Raw genomic sequence first — 23,084 nt, forward strand, 5'->3', positions numbered from 1 at the left:
TAACGGTATCAGCAGAAGCCGCCGCTCGGCGACTTTTTGGTCAATGAGCTTCAGCCTCAGATTCAGATAGTGACTATAAGATACTCGGCAATCCCGTGGATACATATTTTAGTGGCTGTGCTAGTTTAGCCCCGCTCGGCAGATGATTTCATGCTTTTTCAGATTTAATTGTTATTCATTCGCTCTGTCGTCTGTGTGTTCGTGATTTTTTTTGTTTTTTTGTTTCTCCGCCTTACGTTTTAGTTTCATTTTTGGCTTTGGCCAAACCTTGAACCGCACGCGTTCAGTTTATTGGCCGCTTTTTTACTACAAATACCGTTCGTTCGCTTCGCTTGGCTTCGACTGACTTTTCGATGATGACGCCGGCGAATGTTGATTATGACGATAAAGATCATCATCGTCAGGGTTCTGTTGGTTATTCGATGGGTAGGTTGGTATGTATATATTTGCTCAGGTCTATATATCTATATCTATTTCTATATCCTCCTGTTACTACTTCGATTCCTTCTTCCTAAAGGTGAAACCTGGCCAAAAAATGCCTACTTAACCCAGTTGTTGTAGCAAATTATTTATTTACTAGTGCTTTTGCTTACCCTTTTCGAATTTCCCACCTAAGCTCAAGGGATATACCTACTTTAGGGTAAATTCGGCGAAGGTATTAAAATTCCATTTAAATTTTAGAGAAATAAATATGTCTTACTAAGAAATACCCCTGATTTATTATTATTTATTTTCTAATAATTACGGTATTACTCTTACTATCATTTTCCTATTCCAGGGTAATCCTTTGTCGTTTCTCCCAAGCCTAGGCATTTGATTCGCTTAGCAAAAAGCTGAAAACGCACAAGGACAACACTTAATGTTAATGAACTCGGCAAACAAGTGCCTGGGTATGAGTTCGAGTATCTCCATCTGTATCTGTGTGGCCACGTATCTATGTATCTTTGTATCTCGGGGCATTGTTTGTATAGTTTGCGAATTTGTCAACTATTTTATGCGAGGCCCCGGCCATATGTATGTAGATAGATAGCCCCATAGCCCCAGTATTGCAAACATAATGTATACATACATTCGTATGCACATGCCGAGATTCGACGATTCGAGATCCAACGAAACCCGAGCTCAAGTCGCAAAAGCAGAAGCACAAGCAGCTGCCATTAGCCCTAATAGGAATCGCTGCTCTATGCACCTGTTCGCTGCTCTGTTGGCCTGGCTCTTTATGTTTCCGGTTCTGATTAGAAGCGAGTCTCGAGATCCCGAGGAATGCAAATCAATTGCCCCACGGGCCAAAGGAGTCAAATCAAAACACAGAGAGAGGCACACACTAAAAAAACGTCCAACCAGTTTCGCAATTGCAAACCAGTTTGTTTTTTTTTGGGCCCCTAGTTGCAAAGTAGAGTTAAATACGAAGGAAAATGGCTATAGCAATTGGCAATTGGCGATTGGCAAGCAAATAGGAAGTAAAATTGGCCCACCACAAAGACAGGAAGTGCGCTGACCCCGCGATGCGGATGATTAGTCAGCGATTGTCGAGTGATAACTCGATATTGCGTATACGCCGTGTATGCTAAATACACACACACAGCTTTTCAGCCTCTCATCCTCTCAGCCCCTGTAACCCCGGATTTTCCCCCCGGAAATGAACCGAAATAAAATCAAGCATTTACCATTCAGCTCCTGCCGCGGAGGTTATCCAAAAATAGGCTCTCCTTCTGCTTTTTAATTTCGGAAACTTCACTTAAGCTGGTTTTCTTTCTTATTCCTTTTTTGTTGCTTTAATTTCACTGCTCTGCTTTTGGTTAAATTTTATTTTATTTTTTTTTTTGGGGCTAAGGAAGAGGAGTTCTTCTGCTCTCGGGATTTTGAAATTCAAATCACACAATGCCCCGAAATCAATTTATGCAACCGCAGGCGGGTGCGATTGCTTCGGTTTCTATAGATATATATTTGTATTTTTCGTATTGAACGCACTTTTGTGTGAAGTTTTAGGCCGGGAATTGATACACAAAACGATGTTTGTTTGTTTGTTTGTTTGCCAGCCAGCGTTGTTGCTGCTGGGTGGGGTGTTGCTGCTGCTGCTGCTGTTGCTGCTGCTGCTTGGTGTTGCTGCTGTAACTTGCGATTTGTTCGGAGCGTTCGCGTGCCGCGCGCTTTGAGCAACGAGAGACAACTGAAAACGACAGCGAAACGAAGGCACCGAAAAGTGGCCAACGTCTCTGCCGCTGCCGCAGCCTCTGCCGGCGTCGCTGCCTCAGTCGACGGCAAAGCTTTTACAGCAGCAACAGCAACAACAAGACGACAGCAACACCAGCTGAAGAATACACCAAGCAAAACAAAGAAGCGAAAAGAGCAGGCGGCACTCCAAGCAAAAAGAGAGGGCTATAAAAAATCAGAAAGAGAGGGCTATAGCAGTCAGAAAGGGACGGGTAGAAAGAGTGCATAAAGAGAGAGCTTTTTCGCAGAGCGGCAGAACTTTCGAGTGCAGCAGGAAGCATTGCAGTTGCAGCGAAGCCGGCAGAGCACCAATTGAAATTGAGTATACTTAGAAAAAAAATCGCCCTGAATTTTAGAAAATCGCCATACTTTGAAAATCGCCTTAAAATTCAGAAAAAATTTCGATTTTTCAGAAATATTTTTCTAAAAAATAAGAAAAATTTACACTGAAACAATCAGCTCCTCTCGTTATCCACTTAACAAAAATTTTCTGTTTTTCAGAAATTTTGCCTTGAAACTCAGAAACAATCGCCTTACATCTTAGAAAATCGCCCCAATCGGTAGCCTAGGGGTCTAAAGCGAGCGGATTATTAGTTTTGTGCGCTTACATTCGGAAGTATATATATTGTACTTCTTCTTATTCAACTTTGGAATTTAAGAAATTTTTTTTTCTGTTTTTTAGAAAATGATTTTCTAAAAGTCAAGGCTAGCTGTCTTTGGCTTAAAAAGTAAGATTTTCTAAAATTCAGGGCGATTTTTTTTTCTGAGTGTAACAAGATTTGTTGATATTGCTGCTGCTTTAGCTGCTGCTGTGTATGTTGCATGCAACTGCTGCTGCTGCGGCTGCAAAAAAGCTGCCTAACCGGTGTTAGATGCATTTGCATCTTTTTTTTCACGTTTTTTTCTCCTGAGCAGTTTGGTAACACAGCCGCTGGCACAAAAAATCAAAATGAAAAACGAGCCAAGGAAAAGGCAGTCTCAGTCTCGGCTTTGGCCAAAGTTACATAAGCCTTGATTTAGATGATGGCTTAAATGTGCATGTATGCGTGAGCTTTGCAATAAGGAAGTGACTTTTCATGTCGTTACAGCCAGCAATTGCTTGGCTTTTCTTGGATCTGATTGCCCGGGGACAACACAGGACGCTTCGCTTGACAATTTCCTGCTCTTCAGACATTTTTCGATAGTTTTCCCACACAAAAAGCGAATGACATCCGCTGGATATTTGAAAATAGAGTCGATTTGCAATGAAAGTTTCGCCTTTCGAGGCTGGGAAAGTGGCACTTGAATACTTATGAGAAAATAAAATGATACAAATGGATAAAAGACTTTAAAAAATTAACATGATAAAATTAAATAATTTAAATAATATTTTATACAATTTTTATTTGGAAAAAAAAATGCTAAAAATGAATTAAAGGCAACTTGACAAATTGAAATGATTAAATTGAACAGATTAATTTAAATAACATTTTTAAAAGTATTTATAGGAAAATAAAGTGTTGAAAAAGGGTTGAAATACTTTTTCAAAAATGTAAATTAAAAAAATGTAGTAAAAGTTATGTTTTTACCACTATTTTTACCTGACTTACCTGACTAATTAAGGGTTTTAGCCAATGCTAAACATGGGCGCGAATGCACTCCCTTAATTAGGGTGAACCTCATTCTAGTTGGAGAGCCGTTATAGGAGTTCTGGCTAATTTACAGCACGCAACACGCAGCGGCTAAGTGTGTTTTAAAAATCGCATTATGACCTCCCCAACCATCGGATCGCCCTGCAATCCGTACTCCCCTTAGTTCCCCCCTGGAAATTACACGCGTCTCAAGTGCCGACTTCCTTCGCAGAGCAGAGCAACTGCAACTGCCCCTTTTGTGTGCCCTTTTTGGCATGTCAGGCACGTCTTAACACGCTGCCAGTTTTGATTTAATTTAGTAGCAACTCAAAGATGAGGCGGAGAGTACTCGGAACAGGGAGCCACCATCGATCACGCTTCTCCGGCATCATCATCATCTTTATCTTTATCGTTTTCATAAGTCTGAGGCACTGAGATCAGCCGCAGATCAGCAGCAGCAGCTCGAGCAATTTACCATGCAACCTCAACCGCCAGTCTTCGGCTTGATTAAGCAGTTAAGTCTGAATCTGAAATACTGAGGAGCACGGAGGTGGAAGGTGTTCCCAACAAGCCGTCAAAGTGGCCGCCACCATGATGATCATCATCGTCATCTGTGGCCACACTCGAGAGCACACATCACATCAGTCCACTCCACTCCGCCTTTTTCCTTGGCCCCTTTTTCCCCGGCAAAAAGGTCAACGCATTCTGCAAAATCGTAAAGGGAAATGCCACACAACAACAACAGCAGCATGGAAGCGGCGTGTTAATTGAAGACAGGCACCCCGCACAAAAACGGGGGCTCAAGTGAAGTGAAGAAGTGAAGGGGGTCTATATGGCTATGGCCATATAGCAGTGGCCAGCCTGTTCGAAATCCAAAACGCTTCACTGATTTCTGCGTTGGCAGCGGCAACTCGATGTAATGCAATGGTTTGGTTGCTGCTGCTGCTGCCACCGCAGCGCATTTGAAGTTGCTTCCTCATTTCTGTGGCATGCACAAACTCATAACAATGCACAGGGCGAAAATTTTGCCGATTAAATGGTATGGCCATTAACAATTTGTTTACTAACTAATTAATTTTGATTAATTTTGTAAAATAGCAAATATAAACATTTTTTACAAGATGTTTTCTACTCATTTTAAAAGGCGTAGTTGAAAGTCTTACTGTTTTGGGCATATCCCATCAATTTTTGCAAAACTTATTTTTCTTAAAGGTTTACATCATGTTTTTTTTTGACAAAAATTCAAAAGTTAAGTTTGAATGCCAATAGATTGTTTAACGAGGTATTATATTCTTTATTCTAACCATATTTGACACCATGCCGCCCAATTTTAATTTTTGAGAACTATAAATGGAGATTAGGACCTCGAACGAAAATGTCTTAATTTTTTAACTTTATTACTATTTTATAAGTACTATTTTTTCTATTTATTATTTGTATGAAAATAATACAACAAACAGTCACAAGAAAAGTAAAATATATACATATATACGTAAGACATAAAAATCAGTTAAAATCGAAGTTAAAGGTCCATATTATTATTACAAATTAGTACCGAAAGTAAGAAAAGATGAAACATTTAAAATTCATATAAAAAATGGTGAAGTAGCTGATTTCATGACAGGAAGCTAAATTAATTATCAACAATTTTTTAAGCTTTTTCTTATAACAAACAAATGACAAGAATTTTCCGGTGTGTAAGCTTTGATCTCAGCCTGATTTCCCGCGAATATAATTAAAGTAAAAAAAAGGTTTTTCTTGGCTTTGCATAGAAGCAGCAGCAGCTGCAATCCACCCATTAAGCCGATCCAAATTGGTCAAGTTTTGGCGTCTTCCGGGTGGCAGTTAGCCATTAACGACGCGTAAAGTTGCAGATGCAGCAGCAGCATCATCGTCTAAAGTAGCAGCAACCCAAACAGCTGCTCATGTTATTGGCAGCTTAATCAAGGCACTTGGACCCACCGAATCCACTCCCCACTTGGCTGATAATGCCCTCGTATTCGCATTGTTAAAGTCGATGGCCAGAATCGCGGAAGCGCCAAGAAAAATGCGTGTTGCTGCTGCTGATGCGATGATGTTGCTGCTGTTGTTGCTGCAGTTGCTGCTGGGCGTTGAACCCAAAGGCGGGTGCAATTGCCGCCGCCTCGGGCGATGCGTTGTCAACTATTTGTGGGGATTGTGGGGGTATTCTGGGGGAATTCTGGGGAATGGCGGCGCATCATAATCATTTATTTTCGCACTAGACAACAACACAAAGTGCGCTGGCTAATTTTATAAACTTCTTTTCTTCTGCATCGCAAGTGATTTGTTTTTTTTCTGCTCACTCTGCATATATATACGTTTTTTTATGATATTTACTAAGACATTCTTATGCCGGGCACGTTGGTAAATGGTTGGGGGGGGGAAAACACACAGAGGGGAGTCCGCAGTGATTGACATTTAGAAGTCAACGTTCGGGTGGCTTTGTTGCTGCTGCTGCGGTGGCTTTGCTGTCATTGTCTTTGTCAACCGCCCACCCAAAGTCCCCTTTGAATCACCCCCATATCACCCATCACCACCACCCTATAAGTGTGCGACATTTCTTGGCAATTTGTCGATGGTTTATGGCATTAATTGTGTGCATAGGGCGGGGGTTCCATAATTGCATTACTATATAAATCAGGGAGGAGTTGCATTGGCATTCACAATAATTGGTTCTGAGTTCTATTACCTACTTATTCATTTAAACCACAAAAAGTATTTTGTGTCAGGGCGCCTTATTTGCCAATTTGTTCACCTCACCTGTGATCTTGTCACTTCGGGTAAATAGCACCAAATTACGCATAAACTCTCTGGAAAGTTACTGAGTCACAAAAAAATGTAAATTTCCTAAGTTGCAAGTGATGCAGAAATGTGCAAATTGTACGGCAAGCTGTGAATAAGCATTTCTTGTTAAGTTTGACCCTTGATAATGGTTCAATAAACTCGGGGTAATAATGAGCATTAATTCATGTTTTTTGGAATTTTTTAATAAATATCAGCTAAGAAGTAAATTTTATTTGTATCGAATAAAACAGTCTACAAAAATGTCTAATATTTTAACTTAAAAAAAATCTTTATTTTTATAGCATATCTGTGATTTAAAAATACTGAATGAATTTTGTTATTGTATCACTCTTATTTGGAGTTCACTTCACATATTTTAATTATACGTTTAGGTTTGTCTTTAATTTGGCTTTTTTCGCTAGCTTAGCAAGGCGACAAGGTGTTAATTGAACTATAAATAGAGGGACAACTGCAGCAACAATCGGCGGCAAACATCTACCGGGCGGATACAAACGAGTTTCGTTGTAATTGGCGGACAGATTGCTCGCGTCGCCAGCGATGTTGCTGCGGGGCACGCATGCGTAACACGGCGGCAACATGCGACACACACAGCTCACTGAGAAGAACAATGAGCCGCACAAAGGCGATTGCATAAATTAACATTAGCAATTAGTCAAAGAGAACAAGTTGCAACACCAACACCCGAGGGCAACGACAGCAGCAACAAATCGCCGGACAACAGCAACACCGCGAGATTGACTCATTCGGCTGCAACAGGTGCGAGTGCAATCCGCTTTCGTTATTATATTAAATTGTTTAACGATCGATTTTTCATTTCTGGCCGAATTGTTTACCCAACTTTTTAGCTCATGCAGCCAGCCAGCCTGGCGAATTGTTTACAAACGAGTCGCGCGGCAATAACAACACTTTAAATACGTAATTAAAAAATTAAATGATGTTTCAGCGGCTACAAATTTTTTCGGCAATATTTTATTTACTTTTCGCCCGTTGTTGTTTGTGTTCTTGCTTTTATTGCATTTTGTGTTTGCTGTTGTGGCTGATTTGTTTCGCGAAAAGTCATAAACATTGCGAGCGTTGGACTTTGGTTTTTGTGGAAAAGGCGGGGAATTTCGCAGGGGAAGTTGGGCAATGGCAATGGCAGCGGAAGCAGCACGGCAGCAACATCAAGCACAACAACAACGACAACAACAACCAACAACGACAACTGAAAGTGAAAGGCGCTGGGGGAATTTCAAAGGAAGCGGAAGGCTGGCGCTCGGGGAGTTCAATTCGAAATCCGGAGGTTTGGTGAACTCCATGAGGCAATCGATAAAAAGTTGAATGAAATCCAGAGAGATAATCGTGAACTGTAAGCCCTAAGGTGACGATTCCAGACAAATAAAAAATATTTACAATTCATTTACGCCTTTGTATTCCGGGTGCTCCCGGAAAATGTTAAAAAATGATTTAAACAAGATATTAATATGGTTTTATATAGCAAAATAAAAAAGTTCTGTGATTATAACTATTATACACACAAAAAAAAGCACGTCGCCGTAAAATCGATAAGTCCAGGTAATTTTCTGGTTATTCCTACTCATATCGTTTTTACCTGAAATATTCATAAAATTTACATTAAATAATATCATTTTGCCGAATTCTCTCTCTCGGAGATTCTCTAACTTCGAAAAAGAGCGCAAGAATCAATATGGCGAGCAAAATGACATGAGTGGAAGCGAGAAAGACTGATTCGAAATTCGAACTGACGTACTTCAAGCATGTTTTCTCGCTCGCACTAGTGTACGTTTTGGTCAGAAATAAGATTTTTTACATTTCGAACATATCACATTTACCTGGCCCCATATCAAGTTAAAAATGATCTTAAAAAAGGTCAAATTGACCTACGATTCATATCGAGTTTTTTTTGGGTGTAGCTAAAAGCTCATTTTGTAGTGGTAAATCACGGAAAATATAAAAGTTTTGGGTTAAATTTTCGTTTGTTTTATATTCATTAATTTTTATTTAAATTTTTAATTTAGGCTTTTCTGACTTCAATCGCCATATAGTTGTTTAACTATAGTACTATCCATTTAATTCAATAAATTAATGTAAAAATTTGCAGCGCTGATGGACTTTTGACAGGCGGCCATCAAAGACCGTGCAATGTTCCAGAATATTTTCTTTGCATTCTCGGCCGCTTTGCCTATTGCCAAATAATAATAATAAAATTTCGCGAGCGAGACAATGGCAAAATAAAGCTGTGGCTGTGGCTAAACTTTAATGTAACCGACGGCCAAACAAAAGACAATTGTCAGAAGCGCAGAAACAGAGCGAGCAGCCACAATGGGCCGCCAGTCAAAGAACCAACAACCAACAACCATCCACAAACTACAATGAACATTCGCACTCCGGTACAACTGGCAACGGGGTCTGGCTTTTGGCTCTTGGACTCGGATTGGCCTGGCCAACTGAGTTGGCAACTGACCCAGTTTACGCCACAATTATAAGCCTGTCTTGCTCTCTGGCTTTTGTTGTTGCCGTTGTTGCTGTTGTCACTGCGCAGGCGCAGCGGCAACATGAAGTTTTTGGCAGCAACAGTTTCGTTTTGCACTCGATTTTGGGCGTCTAGAAGAATCGTGGCAACGATTCTCGGATCTTTCTGGCTGACATTTGATAGTTGGCTTTCAAATTGACTACAATTGAGTCGAGAGCAGTTTGATTCTGATTCTGTGTTACTGTGTCGCCTTGGCGGTTGATGTTGTTTCTGCCGCTGATGTTGCCGCTGGCAGTGACAGCAAACAGCAATGTGCCCATTCCCAAGCAGACAGCAAAGCAGCAAAAGAGCCAACAGCAGACAACCAGAACTTTGTCCAAAAAGTTCTGCAGCTTGGCGCTTTAATTGCATTTTGATTTGCGGCCAATTTGATTGACGGAGGCCCAAGAAATAAGAAACACACATAGAATAGAAAAGCGGAGAAAAAGAGCAAGCAGGAAACTTTTCAATTAGCCAACTCAGACAAATCTTCTCACATAAATTTGATTACTGCTGGCAACTTTGGATCAGAGTTCAGTGTATTTCTAGAGCACAAAAAGAAAAGAATGCCCTTAGAAGCCCGAGATAATTAAATAGGATTAATTTGTGCTTTCGAAACAAAAATTTAATAAATAATATAAATTTTACAATTTAATGGAGATCATATTGTAATATTTAGTCGGATAGATAAGATTAGATTGTATCCAAAAACGTATTCCAAACAGTTGGTTCCTAGCGATATTTAATTACAAAATAATTGTTCCACAAAATTTTAAATTAGATTAAAGCTTATACAAGTTTGGATTAAATAATAATACATTTATTTAACTAAGTTCGTTTTAATTCGAAATTTAAGAATATTGTTTTTGTAAACCGAAGTCCAATGATAAATAAATAAATATTTTCCATCACATTTAAATTCATCTTAAATTTCTAAGCTTCATTAAAAAAAAGAAGAAAAAATACAAATTTTAGTCTTTTTCCCTATAACTTGTGAATTTTAAAAGTGAACTCTAAATTTAGCTTTTATGGACCAACTTAAGAGGTCAAGAATGCCAGACAGTAATTATGGAAAAGTTATTCGCGTTAAACTTTTATGCATTTTTGTTTCATGTTCTCCATTGCTCCTCTTCATTTTACCCTAAATGTGAATAAATACAACTAAAAGTTTATCAAATTGTTGGGGAAATAATTGGCTTAGGCAAAGGAAGGCAGATGTTGCTGCCGGCGTGGCACAGTTGTTGCTGCTGCTGTGTTGCTGCTGCTGGCAGTGATGTTGATATTGCCACAAAATGCCGCATGCCGGCATGAAAACTTTTGGGCGGTTGTGTGTGAGTGTTATGTGCTTTATGTTTGACCCAAATTCCTGTAGAGCCATGCAAAGTGTTGCTGTTGACGTCGTCGACGGTGTTGCTGCTGCTGCTGCAACATCCGAAATGCAATTTCAGCTTGGCAAGCATCGCGCTATTTTCCCTTTTTTCATTGTACTTTGTGCCACTGCCAACAAAAGCTTTGCAAATTAAATAAAAGTCATGCCACGCCCACTCATATACACACAGCCAGCACAACACATAATCCTAAAACTCCAACATTTGCACAGGGAAACGCTAGAATTAAAGTTCATTTTAGGCTTTCGACCAGGTTAGCAGCTCTCTGAGCCAACTTAATTGGAAAATCTCTCACGGCAACTGCAACAGCAATCGGCAATCAGCAATTGCCAGCTGCAGCATTGCCACAAACCATAAGCCGTAATAACCCCATCCCGAATCGACAAAGTCTGTGGCAAAGTCTAATTAAGGCGAGCAACCAAAAATCAAAAGGCGCCTCGAAAGTTGCAACCGCCCACCGACAGCAGCAACAGCAATATCGCACAGGCTCAGCAGCAACATCCCATTCATGCCCGAACCAAACTTGGCTCAAAAGCAATTTAAGTAAATTATTGAACTTTCCATATGCATTGGGGCAGAGGAAAAGTCGCAAAGTAAAAGCCAACAGGGACGGGGTGAAAAATATGGGAAATGGAAAAGTTTTTAGCCCTCAAAACGAGACTGCGATGCTCTGCGAGAAAACATCATTAATCTAGGCAAATAAAATATGGCAGTTACGATGGGTTATAAATGGTGATGCAACTTTAAGGACCTCTTAGCCATAAAAGTGTTTTATTACTTCTTAAATCGCTTTGGCGTTGAAAAGCTCGAGACGATTTTAAATCTGGGAAAATCTAGGGGACTTTGATGGGCCATAAATAGTGGAAATGACTTGGGAACCTTTTTATAAGTAAGTAGATTTAATTAAAATAAATAAATAAATTTCCCATTTTAGAATAATATAATATTATTCTTTAACATGAATGTAGATTTGTTATCTTTATTTTATATATTTAATGATTTTATATATTTAAAATCAGAAAACCCCCCTTTATTTTATGGCATTCCTTGTCCAACCTATAAAAAAGTTTTATTACTTCTTAAATCGCTTTCGTGATGAAATGCTTAAGGTGATTTTAAATCTGGGAAAATCCTATAGACTTTGATGGGTAATAAATAGTGCAAATGACTTGGGAACCTTTTTATAAGTAAGTGAATAAAAAAAATAAATCAATAAATACTTTACATAATGAGAATAATAGAGAAGTTTTTAGCTAACTTTTTAAAATAAATAATATTATAGAGTGGTTATTTTTCTAATTTATAAAAAATATATTTCAGATCAGAAAACCCCTTCATTTCAAGGCATTCCCAGTCGGTCTTAGGCAAATCGGTGAAGTGCAAACCTCTTAAATGCGGTTAAAGCCAGCCTCACGATTCGCTCGTGTGGGATTTCGAGGGGATTTCCTCGTCGTGGCTCACTTTGCGTGGGCGTCGAGGAAAATTAAGGAAATGTTTGCTCAACACAGTTGAGCCCCGACTCTTTGCGAGACAAATGCCATAAAAAATTGCAACAAATGTTGCAGCCAATGGACTTGGCTAATAAATGTTGCTCGCGTGCAGCGACAGCAACAGTGACAGCAGCAACAACAGCAACAGCAACACACTCGTTGCCTGATTTTATGTGCCGCTCTCTGTTGTTTCCGATCTTTTTGGGCAATTAATTGCGCAACATCGAATAAATTGCATTTGAAAGCCAAGGGATCCCTGAAGCTGATGTTGCTCGTGTTGCTGCCGCTGACAACAGTCATAAAAACTAATTTCGCTGTCGGTTTGGTCCGTGGGTGGATTTCGGATTTGCAGGAAGCATTTCCCAAGCCGGCAAGGGGGAAAATTTGTGGCTAACCCAACTTCAACTGCATTTAAGCCGTGGTTTCCGCCCGCTTCACATTTCTGCGGCGAGTCTGGAGTTGTTTATGGGTGCTTAGCTAAAAGGTTGGGCGGATTGTAAACCCGTTTTAAGGCTGGATGAACGGCCTCCGACCGCGAATTGAGTTTTTAAATGGGTGAATTATCTTAAGTAAAGGCTTTACAACGTTTTAGGGGGCATTAGCTAACTAGTTAACCGATGCTCGCTGATTCAATTATTGGGAGTAGTAATAAAGCCTACACACAGCGGTCGATTAGGCTAAACTAGTGTTACGGAATCAAAAATTTTAACGTTATAAATTACGCATATTTTCCGACGAAAGGTAATATCTCAAAACATGTATTAATGATACTTATTTAAGTTTTATAAGTTTTCTTAAATTAATGAAGAAAACAGGATTTTTTATTTTTTTTCGTTGTAATTCTTGTAAAAAAAGCTATGTAACCTAAGCTAACGAGCCACATCACTTTGGAATAGATTTATATTACGATTTTTTTTCATCGCGGTATAACATTCTACATTTTGAAATGTTCGTCCATTGTTCTGACTAAATTCTAATTAAATTAATTCAGTTATTAAGAGCACGCCAACCAATTAACCATAAAGTCTGCATAGAAAATGTATTAAATGCCTCTACAATAATTTCATTTATTTATTGGTATTAAATATAACTTCATTTTTTTTTCTTTTGAGGAAATCAATTTTAGAATTACAAAAATAAAAAAGTTTGAATATTCTCTATAAAAAATTTATATTAAATCTTTATTAGATGAAATTTTTGGTAAATTTGTTATATTCTTTAGACTAGTATACTTTTTGAATTTTTTCAACACTGACTTGTTTGAGTGTAGTATAAATTGCTCTTCTAAAACTTTATCTTGGAGTTGCCAATTTCCACTGACAGCCAACTGACACAATCTGCGATCTTTTGGCAGAAATCTGCCAGTGGATTCGCAGCTAATAAAGTTATCAAGGGGTAAAACAAAAACTAAAACCGAAAAGGTGCAGCCTCCCCTTCACTTTGGCCCCAAAAAGGTTGGCATTTGGCTGGTAACTGGTAGCCCAATCATATTTTTTCGCTACCGAAGGTATAGTTTAGCTTAGGTTTTAGTACTTACAATCGCGGCTCATGCCAGCGGAGAGGCATTTCTTGAAGCGGCAGTACTGGCAGCGATTTCGGTTCAGCCGGATGACCAGACACTTGCCGTCCCTTAGACAGCGGTATTCGATTTGCTTCTGGATGCTGCGACGAAAGAAACCCTGTAGAAGGAAAGCAATAAATTATAAAATACTTATAACCTTCTTCAATAATATAATTAACCCTTGATAACCCACCTTGCAACCCTCGCAGGAGGTTACACCATAATGGTAGCCCGATGCCTTGTCGCCGCAGACTTTGCAGGGCACAAATGACTTCGAGGAGACTCCCCCGTTGTTGTTGCTGCTGCCGTTACTGTTGCTGTTGCTACTGCTGCCGTTGTTGTTGTTGCTGCTGTCCGCTAGGCCAAAAGATTGCTGCTGCGGGTGTTGCAACTGCGGTTGGTGTTGCTGCTGCAGCTGTGACTGCTGCTGTTGCTGCTGCTGCTGCTGTTGCTCTGCAAGAGAAAAATGCATTGGTTAAACACATTTCCTCCGCTGGAAAGTTGTCCAGCTGGTCGCTTATGCAATGGCACATTGCTCATACGCCGTGTGTGCAATTTGGCAAATGAGTTGGCCATATCTCCCACTCGCCATCTCCACAAATGTCACACTTGCAACACGGGGGCAGCCACAATCCATCGACAACTGTCACCAGTGCTGCCATTTTGTCCTTTTTCCTTTCTTTATCCGGAAAAAATTTCAAATATCCCCTCTCCGGAAATCTGTCCGTTTTTCAATAATAAGGTTTTGAGTGTTATTTTTGCTAGTCGAAAGGGTATAAACCTGTTTTTATATGCTAAAACGCCTTTTTAACCATCATTCTTACAGTTCGGCACTTTAATAATTAAACTTTGTTTAAATCATCAAAGAGACGTAAAGCAGTCGATGATTTTCTGTATTTTTTCTGTAGCAAAAAGAAGCATTTTTTTGTATTACCAATGTTGTTAGTTAAAATGATTTTATTATTTTAATAATTTTAGATTATTACGTATACCCACAAAAATGTACCATGGCAAATGATCAAACGAAGAAGGTTGTTTACATAATTGAATTTAATATAAAATATATTTAAATTGGTCCTTTTTTAAAATTTTTTGTCCTTTTTTTCCCTGTTTCTTTTTGGATGATGGCAGCACTGACTGTCACATTTACCCACCTAATGGCTAAATTCAATTTTTCCGGCAGCCTTTAGTCTCCTAATCTTAATCATCCTTAAGCCGGCTGGCAATCAAAGTCAAATGCAATGCATTGCCCACTGAGGAGTGCATTCAACTCACCGCAGGCGATGTGCGATAAGGAGAAATGCCAAAAAATCACGTATACGCCACCGCCTACAATAAATTGCCTGTAAAAACGGCAGTCACGAGGAAAAACTGCAGCCGCACAATTTTCACTGTGCGAAAGCCGAAAAAAATTTGCATTGCAAATTACAAATAAAAGAAAAGAAAAAACAGAAAAGCAGGCAAAGAAAAACTGGAGCCAGACAGCTAGCAATGTTTGCTTCTTGGCATTTCATTTCGAATTCAATTTGACTGCATTTCATGCTTTTATTTTTCGCTTTTCTAATGCAAGAGGAAGAGGCAAATGAACTAAGCGCGGAGTTTGAACTGCCGTTGTTGTTGTTGGTTGCTAGTTGTTGGTGTTGCTAGTTGCTGCTGTGCCAATTGGCGTTGCCACACCTAAAAAATGCGAAACAAAATGAAATTAATGTGCAACTTGCACGCGCCGACAAACAGGCGAAAGAAAAGAAAAAAAGATTGGGACACACGAAAAGAAGTTTTTAAATATTTAAAAGTATTTGAAGTATTAGACATTATTTAATTGGATACTCCAGTCTTTTAAATATATTAAAATTTTTTTATTTTTATTTTATTTTGCTTTGTTTTTTTTTTTTGTTGGTAGATAGGGACCTTACTATTTATTATCTAGTTGAAAAATATTTTATAATATGGTTTTCTTTTAAATATTAAATTTTTATAATTTGAGCCGTTTTGTAATTTGTATTGCAATTTTATTCATTACTAAGGAAAAATACAAACATTTGACAATATTTGTCTAAGCTATTATTATATTAAACATGTATTTCTTTTTAACTAAGCAAGGTTTTCAGACAATTTATTCACTTTATCAGCGATTAATTCATATTAAAAATATTAAATGGTCTAAAAAATTCCAAATAAAATATGTATTTATTCCACACCCCTCCTAAATGATCCACACTTTTTTCAGTGCCTGGCGCGTTACGCGCTTGTGCAATTGCAAATTAAATTTTCACCGGCAACAGCAACAACGCCGTCTGGAAAATGTCGTCGGCCCGGGCAGGAATGGAAAGGAAAAGAAAAGAAAAACCCAAAGGAAACTCAAGTGCCTGCTTTTCATTTTCGCGCCGCGTTCAAATGCAAATCATTTGGTGGCTTTTGTAAGTTGACAATTTGAAACGCCATTGTTTACCCAGCCGAAGAAAAAGGGGTGCGGGCCGAGTGGAAAACTGCTTGGCATTTCCGCGTTGTCAGACAAGTCAGAGGCATGGACGATAGACGACAAAGACTTCATATTTTCCTCGATTTTTTCCATTTCCATTTTTCCATTTCTTGCATTTATCTGGGCGAAGACAACTGATTGAAGGCAACGAGCGAACGAGCAGACATTACTGGCCGCAGAAAAAATATCAATTGAAGTGCTGAAGAAAAGCAGTCGAGTTTTGGACTTCTCCTTGACGAATTCCTATTTGATTTTCCCCTTCATTCTTCGTTTCCCTGATTTAATTTGCCTACAGTTTGCATTCGCCTGCAACTGCCCGCTCTAATTGCCGCAATTAAATGTTGCCGTTACGGGCCGCAAAATGAAATCCTTGCCAGCAAATCCAGGCAATTAGTAAGTCCGGCCAAGACAAATTTGCCCAAGTGCTTATGGTTTTTACGGTCGAAGAAGTGAGCACAGAAAATGTAGGATTTATACACGGAAAAAATGTTTTACAGTTTTATTCTTATTAAAGTAAAGTAAAAGTAAAACGACAAGAACTTGATATTAAATTGAATTAGGAATAGTAGGTATGTGAAATTTTAATATAAACGAGTAAGGGGTATAAATATAGATAACTTTAAGAATTTTATACCCATTTTTTCGTTTAATTACATATTTTTGTGGTCCCTTTTATATAACATTATTTTACAAATTATGTCAAAATTTAAAAAACAACCTTATTTTCAATTCCTTCAAATAATAAATGTATTTGCTAATTTAAAAACAAATAGCTTAATATTTGTAAAAGCAAGATTTACTCTTTAATCATTCAATTGACATTTTTAATATTTGTTTATTAAAAAAGAAATATATAAATATTTGTAAAATCGACATATATTTTTAATCCCTTTAAATAACAAAAATGTTAGTTTCTGTGTAGAAAGCAGCTGCTGACCGTAATAGTTATTAAACTCAATTTTTGTTGCATTTTCCGGCTCAGTTCTTAGTGGCTACTCCGTTGAAGCCACCACCAAGAACTCCCCACTTAGCCCATTCAAATGCCATAACCAAGGAAATCCAAGAGCCGAGACCAATTCAAGGCGATTTATGAAAATGAAAACATTTTTTCCATGGCTTTCAATTGCACCCAATGCAATAGTAATAGCGAACCACATTGACAGACCTGCACTCCACTGGTAACATGAAAAGCAATTTCCTCGAAGAGGCAGAGAAACAGCGCAACAGCCAATGCACTATGGGTAAAAAGTCAGTTTTTTTGGCATAAACGTAAAAAATAAAAGTTACTAATTTAAAAAACAAATTTTTTTTTCAATACTAAAATAATTAAACTTATTTTTTAAAAATTTTACGCGTCGTACCGATAATTTGTTGTAGCCGATCAAAGTCTATCGATTAACGTGCTCATATCAATGGAAAAACGCGCTAATTTTACTCCAAAGTTTCCCAAAGACGTGCAATGTGTTTAGAGGACTAAAAAATACACAAAAATATGGAAAATTTACCTGAAGGTATGCTTAAATACTTCTCAAAACAAATTGTGTTGTAACTGTTTGCATTGCCCAGTTATTTAATGTCTTGTGTATGTCTATTTTAGCCGAAAACTAACAAAAGTGTTTGTGTTCTGTTAAGGTTTTGTTAAAAATCTACGCAGATCGAAGCAAGGTTGTTATAGAAATGTATTAACAAAATGATAAAGAAACAAGTGTTATTATTGCCTTTTGGATGTTTTTGCCCCTTAAAAAAAAACACCACGAATTTTTTTACTTTTTGGCTTTTTCTTCAGAGGGATAAGGTGGAGGATAATCCTTATCCTATCTTATATTTGTTTTCTTAATTAATAATTTTTCTATTAATAAAAAAAATTTTGGACGTTTTCAGGGGGTTGACCATATAATTTTCATAATTTATAATTATAATTTTCAAGGCCCTATTTTAAAAACTAGAGTTTATGGCAAAAAACGGATTTTTTCCCCATAGTGCATTGGCCAATAACAGGGACTTATATTCATTTTCACATTTTTCATGCTGCGCTTCAATAGTTTCCTCAAAAGGAGAAGAAACCGAAGCCCCCACGACTTTCAATTGCTGCTGCTGCCGCTGTTGCTGTTATGCAATGAATGCAAATTTATTGAACATAATTTCCAACAGCGACAACAATGCTTCGCAGAAGAGACGACGACAACGCGGAAGAGTCGCTGTGTCAGTTGCAAGTTGCACGTACCACGTACCTTTGTTTAGATGCGCAGCAGATGAAGATGTTGCTGCTGGGTTGTTGTGGTTGTTGTTGCTGCTGCTGCTGTTGACCGCTGCTGACGAGGATGTATGATGTATGTGCTCCGAGCAGCTGGACGACGACGAGGAGGAGACCGCGTGGGAGGAGGAACCCGAACCCGAGCCACAGGATCCGGAGGAGCAGCCGCTGTCCGGTGATGCGTGGGCGCCGCTGGAGGAGGGGCTGCTGCTGCTGTTGTTGTTGTGGTTGCTGTTGTTGCTGGCCGGACCAAACTGATGCACACTGCTGATGGTGTACAGAGCACCTCCACCATTGCTCAGCGTGCAGTTGAGCTGGTGTTGCTGCTGTCCAGGATGTTGCTGCTGCTGGTGGCCGAGTTGCTGCTGGGGGGCAAGGTTGCTGGTTGCAACACTCTCGACTGGCGCTGCTGCTGCTCTGTAGAAATCGTCGCACTGCAGCAACTGCAAGGGATCGGCCTCGATGGCACTTAGGCAATCCTGCAATTCCCGGTGATGTAGCTGCTGCTGCTGCTGCGGAGGCTCCTCCTCTTCCTGCTCCGAGTCCAAGCTATTGGCCTCACTGTAGGCCCCTTGGGTGGACGAGTCCTCCGGTGTGTCAAAGAAATGCAAATTAAAGTCTGAATTTGCATTAAAATTGACTGCCGGCAGCAGGGCTTCCTCGTCCTCTTCTTCGTCTTCGTCTTCTTCCTCGTCTTCTTCCTCGCCTTCCTCCTCGTCCTCCTCCTCTTCCTCCTCCTCTTCCTCGCTTAGCTTCTCCCCGTCCCCAGCAAAATCCTTGATTAGAAGATCCTCCTGCTTCACCTGGAGCTGCTGCTGCTGCTCCGCCGAGTGCTTCACACAGGTTTCGACCAGAAGATTGGAGCGGATTTGTGCCTGTGCCTCCAGCTCTATTTGGTATACATCCATGTTGCTCGGATCGGATCGGTTAGATGGCCATCCATCATCCTCATCATCGTCCTGCTGGCGGAAATCGATATCGATGTTGGCAACCCGCGATGGCGCCCGCTCAGCATTTTTGAGGGAAATCCTTGCGATTCAATACCGTTTGGCACTTTATAGGGGAATTCGGAGAGGGGTTTTTTGAATAGGTTTCAAAGTCTTTGGGATATTTGTATACTCAACTTTTTATTAGCTGCGGTTTAATGAAAAAGAGAACTTAGGCTTCAGCTTTTAGGCTCATATTCATGATATTTGGTTTACTATATTTCTATCCAAAATGTTCTCGATGAAAAATTCTATTAAAACTTTAAATGTACAAAAAAAATTGCAAAAGTTTTATTAAAAGAAAAATTTTAAAAGTTTTATTAACTTTAAAGATAGTCTCAAAAGAAATTAATTATTTTAAACTTATGCTTAAAAAATTAAAAAAAAAACTCGCTAAGTAAAAATCTTAAAAAGCTACACTCAAAAAAAAATTTTAGAAAATCGCCTATGGATTTGCTTTACTGGCGATTTTTTTCTATATTTCTGGAATATTTCTTGAATTTAATGAATTTTGATTAATTGGAAGAAAATTTTCTTTACCAATAGAAAATTTTTTTATTTTAAAGAAAAAAATCGCCAGTGAAGCAAATCCATAGGCGATTTTCTAAAATTCAGGGCGATTCATTTTCTGAGTGTACCCCATTTATAACTTCATATCTTTATAATGCATGACCACATAATTATATATTGACAAATTGCCCTCCCTAATTTGTGTGCACCATTTCTCATAAATGGCTCAATTAAATTATCACTATCATCGTGCTTTTCTCTTCTCTAATCCCCCCCCGCATTTTTATTTGTCACTTGCACTTAGCATTCATAATAGCTTATATTGCATAAATTTTCAATTCACTTCCGTGTTGTTTTCGCAGTCCTTCGTTTCCAAGTTCAAGCGTATTCCAAATATGATATGATATTAGTTCGTTCGTTTTGGGGCGGCACTCGCGACTCGATATTTTTTCGGGAGAAATGGTGATCGCGCGTACGAAACTCTCGCCTCGTCGAGATCCAAGCGCCAACTTCGCAGCGCTCCAAATGCGCCAGGGAAAATCCAAGCCAAACTGCAGAACTGCAGAACCGCAGAACCTACGACAACACACAAAAGTCCAAGACGACGACGGCAGCGACGCAGAAGAACAAGAACGTGTCCCTGTGAGCGAGTGTGCGAGTGTGTGAGTGTGGAAAGAGCAGGAAAATAGAATGCAATGCGGCTGTGTGGCCCAATGGAGTGGGAAAACTGCGAAGCGCCGCCGCCGCAGCACGAGGCGGAATTGGAATGGGAATGGGAGTCTCTGGAGGAGAGGAGATCGTGGCGGGAAAAGCGGGAAAGCGGAGAGAGAGAGTCAATGTGCTGCGAGCACTGGAGCTCCTATCTTTCTAATCTCCACCAGCAACACGAGCTGCAACAGCAACAATCGGGAAAATAACAGCAGCAACACACTCGGCAACAGCAAGAACCACAAGAACAACAGTCACATCGATAGCAGCAGCAACATCAGCAGCGACAACAGCAACAACCAGGGAAGTAACAGCAGCAACAACTACACTGAGAAAACTTGAGAACGAATCTTCTTGATTTCAGTATCTTGCATTCAAGCATTCTTGAAATCGTTCTCAACTTCTCTCAGAGATGAAAAAAATGATATATCTTTAAAAATAAATAAAAAATTAATAAAATATAAAAAAAAGTAAATATAAAAATTTTTAATTTTTCTGAAATCAAGCACACTTAATAATGAAATCAAGAAGAATCGTTCTTGAAATCGAGGAAAGTTTCGTCTCGGTAGAGGATATATTACTAAAGTCAAGAGTGTCTAATCTTGAAAACGGGAACGCCTATTGTTGAAATCAAGAAGCTTATGCTTAAATCTAAGAATTTTTCTTCTTGAAATCAATCAATCTTCTTGGTTAGAGAGACATTATTAAAACCGAGAACTACACTTGGAACCATGAACGGCTATTCTTGGAACCGAGAACGCCCATGCTTTAATCCAAGAATTTTTCTTCTTGAAACCAAGATGACTTTACTGAAATCGAGAATACTTATTTTCAAAAAAGTAGTCTCAAATCTTAGTAAAACCGTTCTTGGCTCACTTTTGAGCACGGAAATACTGCAATCAAGAACGTTGAGACCGTTTTTTTTTCTTGGTGTAGGGAAACAACAGCAACAACATTAGAAACTGCTCCCGCAGCAACACTAGCTGCAACAGCAACAGCAGCAGCTGGAACAACAGCATTAGAAGCAACAACAGCAACATGCATTTCCACTCTCGCTGCGTTCGTGTTGTTGCTGCACTTTTCCATTTGCAAACTCTTTTCCTGGTTTCTATTTTCAATTTCTATTGGCGCTGCTGCTGCCTCTGCCGACGTCGCTGCCGGCGTCGACTTCGAACAATTCCAAGTGCAACAACACTCCACTCAAGATCAATTTCACACACACTTGTGAAGCGAGCGAGAGAGAAAGATGGGGAGAGGAGCGAACCGTTATTTAGTTTGTACTATCCTCGAGGGAGAAGGCAATAGAATATAGGAGGTTTATTGTGTGTATGTGTGAGTGGGAGCGAGAGAGAGAGAGCAGAAGTGGGGGCGCCTTAAAGGGGGGTCAAAGAACCCTCAGCTGAGCGGGCGAGAAAGAGAAAGGGATAGCGGCCGTTGGCTCTCCGAGTGGGACAGAAAATTCTGCAATGCGGAAGTTTAAATGTTGCATGTTGCTGCTGCGCTTTTCGCGTCTTTTTTGGCCCAAAAGAAAGTGGTAAACTTTAGTATTTGGCACAAGTATACTTTCCAAAAACTATTTTTGAAGATCAATAGAAATATGTATATTGTAAGTCAGAAATTTGTCATGTTGCTGCTGTAATTTTTATGGTCTTTCAGCTAAAAACAATGTTATATTAAAACTACGTCAAAAAATAATTAAAATTACGTAAGCGTTTAGGAAAATCTGTGATGTAAACTTTTTTGTTAATTAGTTTCATGTTTTTATTATCGAAAGTACTTTAGATTTAAAAATATAATTTTTAAGGAAAAGCGAACTACAAAAATCTTTAGGTAAGGTATTTTTAAAACTAGTCAAATTAACATGTCTTAAACCCTTTTAGAAGTAAGCTATAAATATATAGATCTTATATTTCCGAAATCACCCAAAATCCCTATTTTTGGTTATACCTATATGGTAATTTTCCGCATTTTCCCCAACGCATTGCACAATTTCCCTGACGAATGCCTGGCCCAAAAGGGAACCAACGAAAGTCAATGATCAGCGGCAGCGGCGACGTCAACTGCATGCTAGTTTGCTATTTTTCCAACGGGCAGCGAAAGCAACCAGAAACTGTAAATAACAAGAAAACGGCAACTGGGCGATCGGCGGAGCTATATATCCACGATCCTCCACGAAAGCGAAAAGCCGAAGTACGACGACCAATCGAAGCGATAACTCCGCCGCCCCCACCGATCCACCGATCCACCCAGGCTATACCATACTATACCCATACTATATGTCCGATTGCGTCGGGCGATAAAACCTGATCTCCACTGGCACACAGATACGAGGCGCACACTCCTTCAGAGACGCTCACCCATACAGAGACACGCGATGACGACGAACCAGGAAGAGAAAAATGAAAATGCCGCCTCGCGAAGATTGTGTAATCGAATTGAGTGAGTGTGTGTGTGTGTGAGTGAGAGTTGTTTAAAGATGGGCGGGCGAAAAAGGGGGGGCACTATTCTTATTATTACTGCATTTCACTTATCATCCAAAAGGGGGC

At 39.4% G+C, this 23,084-nt stretch overlaps 1 protein-coding gene across 1 annotated transcript in view; it reads right to left on the reverse strand.

Annotated features, from left to right (window-relative positions):
* The window catches only part of Eip78C (Ecdysone-induced protein 78C), a 38,856-nt gene extending 19,614 nt beyond the window's left edge, over positions 1–19,242 (reverse strand). Inside the window, exons 1-3 of the mRNA XM_044394498.1 lie at positions 18,312–19,242; positions 13,795–14,054; positions 13,578–13,719 (exon numbers count right to left, since the gene is read on the reverse strand). Coding sequence (XP_044250433.1) covers positions 13,578–13,719; positions 13,795–14,054; positions 18,312–19,242 — 1,333 coding nt within the window. The remainder of the gene's footprint in view (positions 1–13,577; positions 13,720–13,794; positions 14,055–18,311) is intronic.
* Between the last annotated feature and the right edge of the window lie 3,842 nt (positions 19,243–23,084).

The sequence above is a fragment of the Drosophila takahashii genome, chromosome 3L (genome assembly GCF_030179915.1).
Source record: "Drosophila takahashii strain IR98-3 E-12201 chromosome 3L, DtakHiC1v2, whole genome shotgun sequence".
NCBI lineage: Eukaryota > Metazoa > Arthropoda > Insecta > Diptera > Drosophilidae > Drosophila > Drosophila takahashii.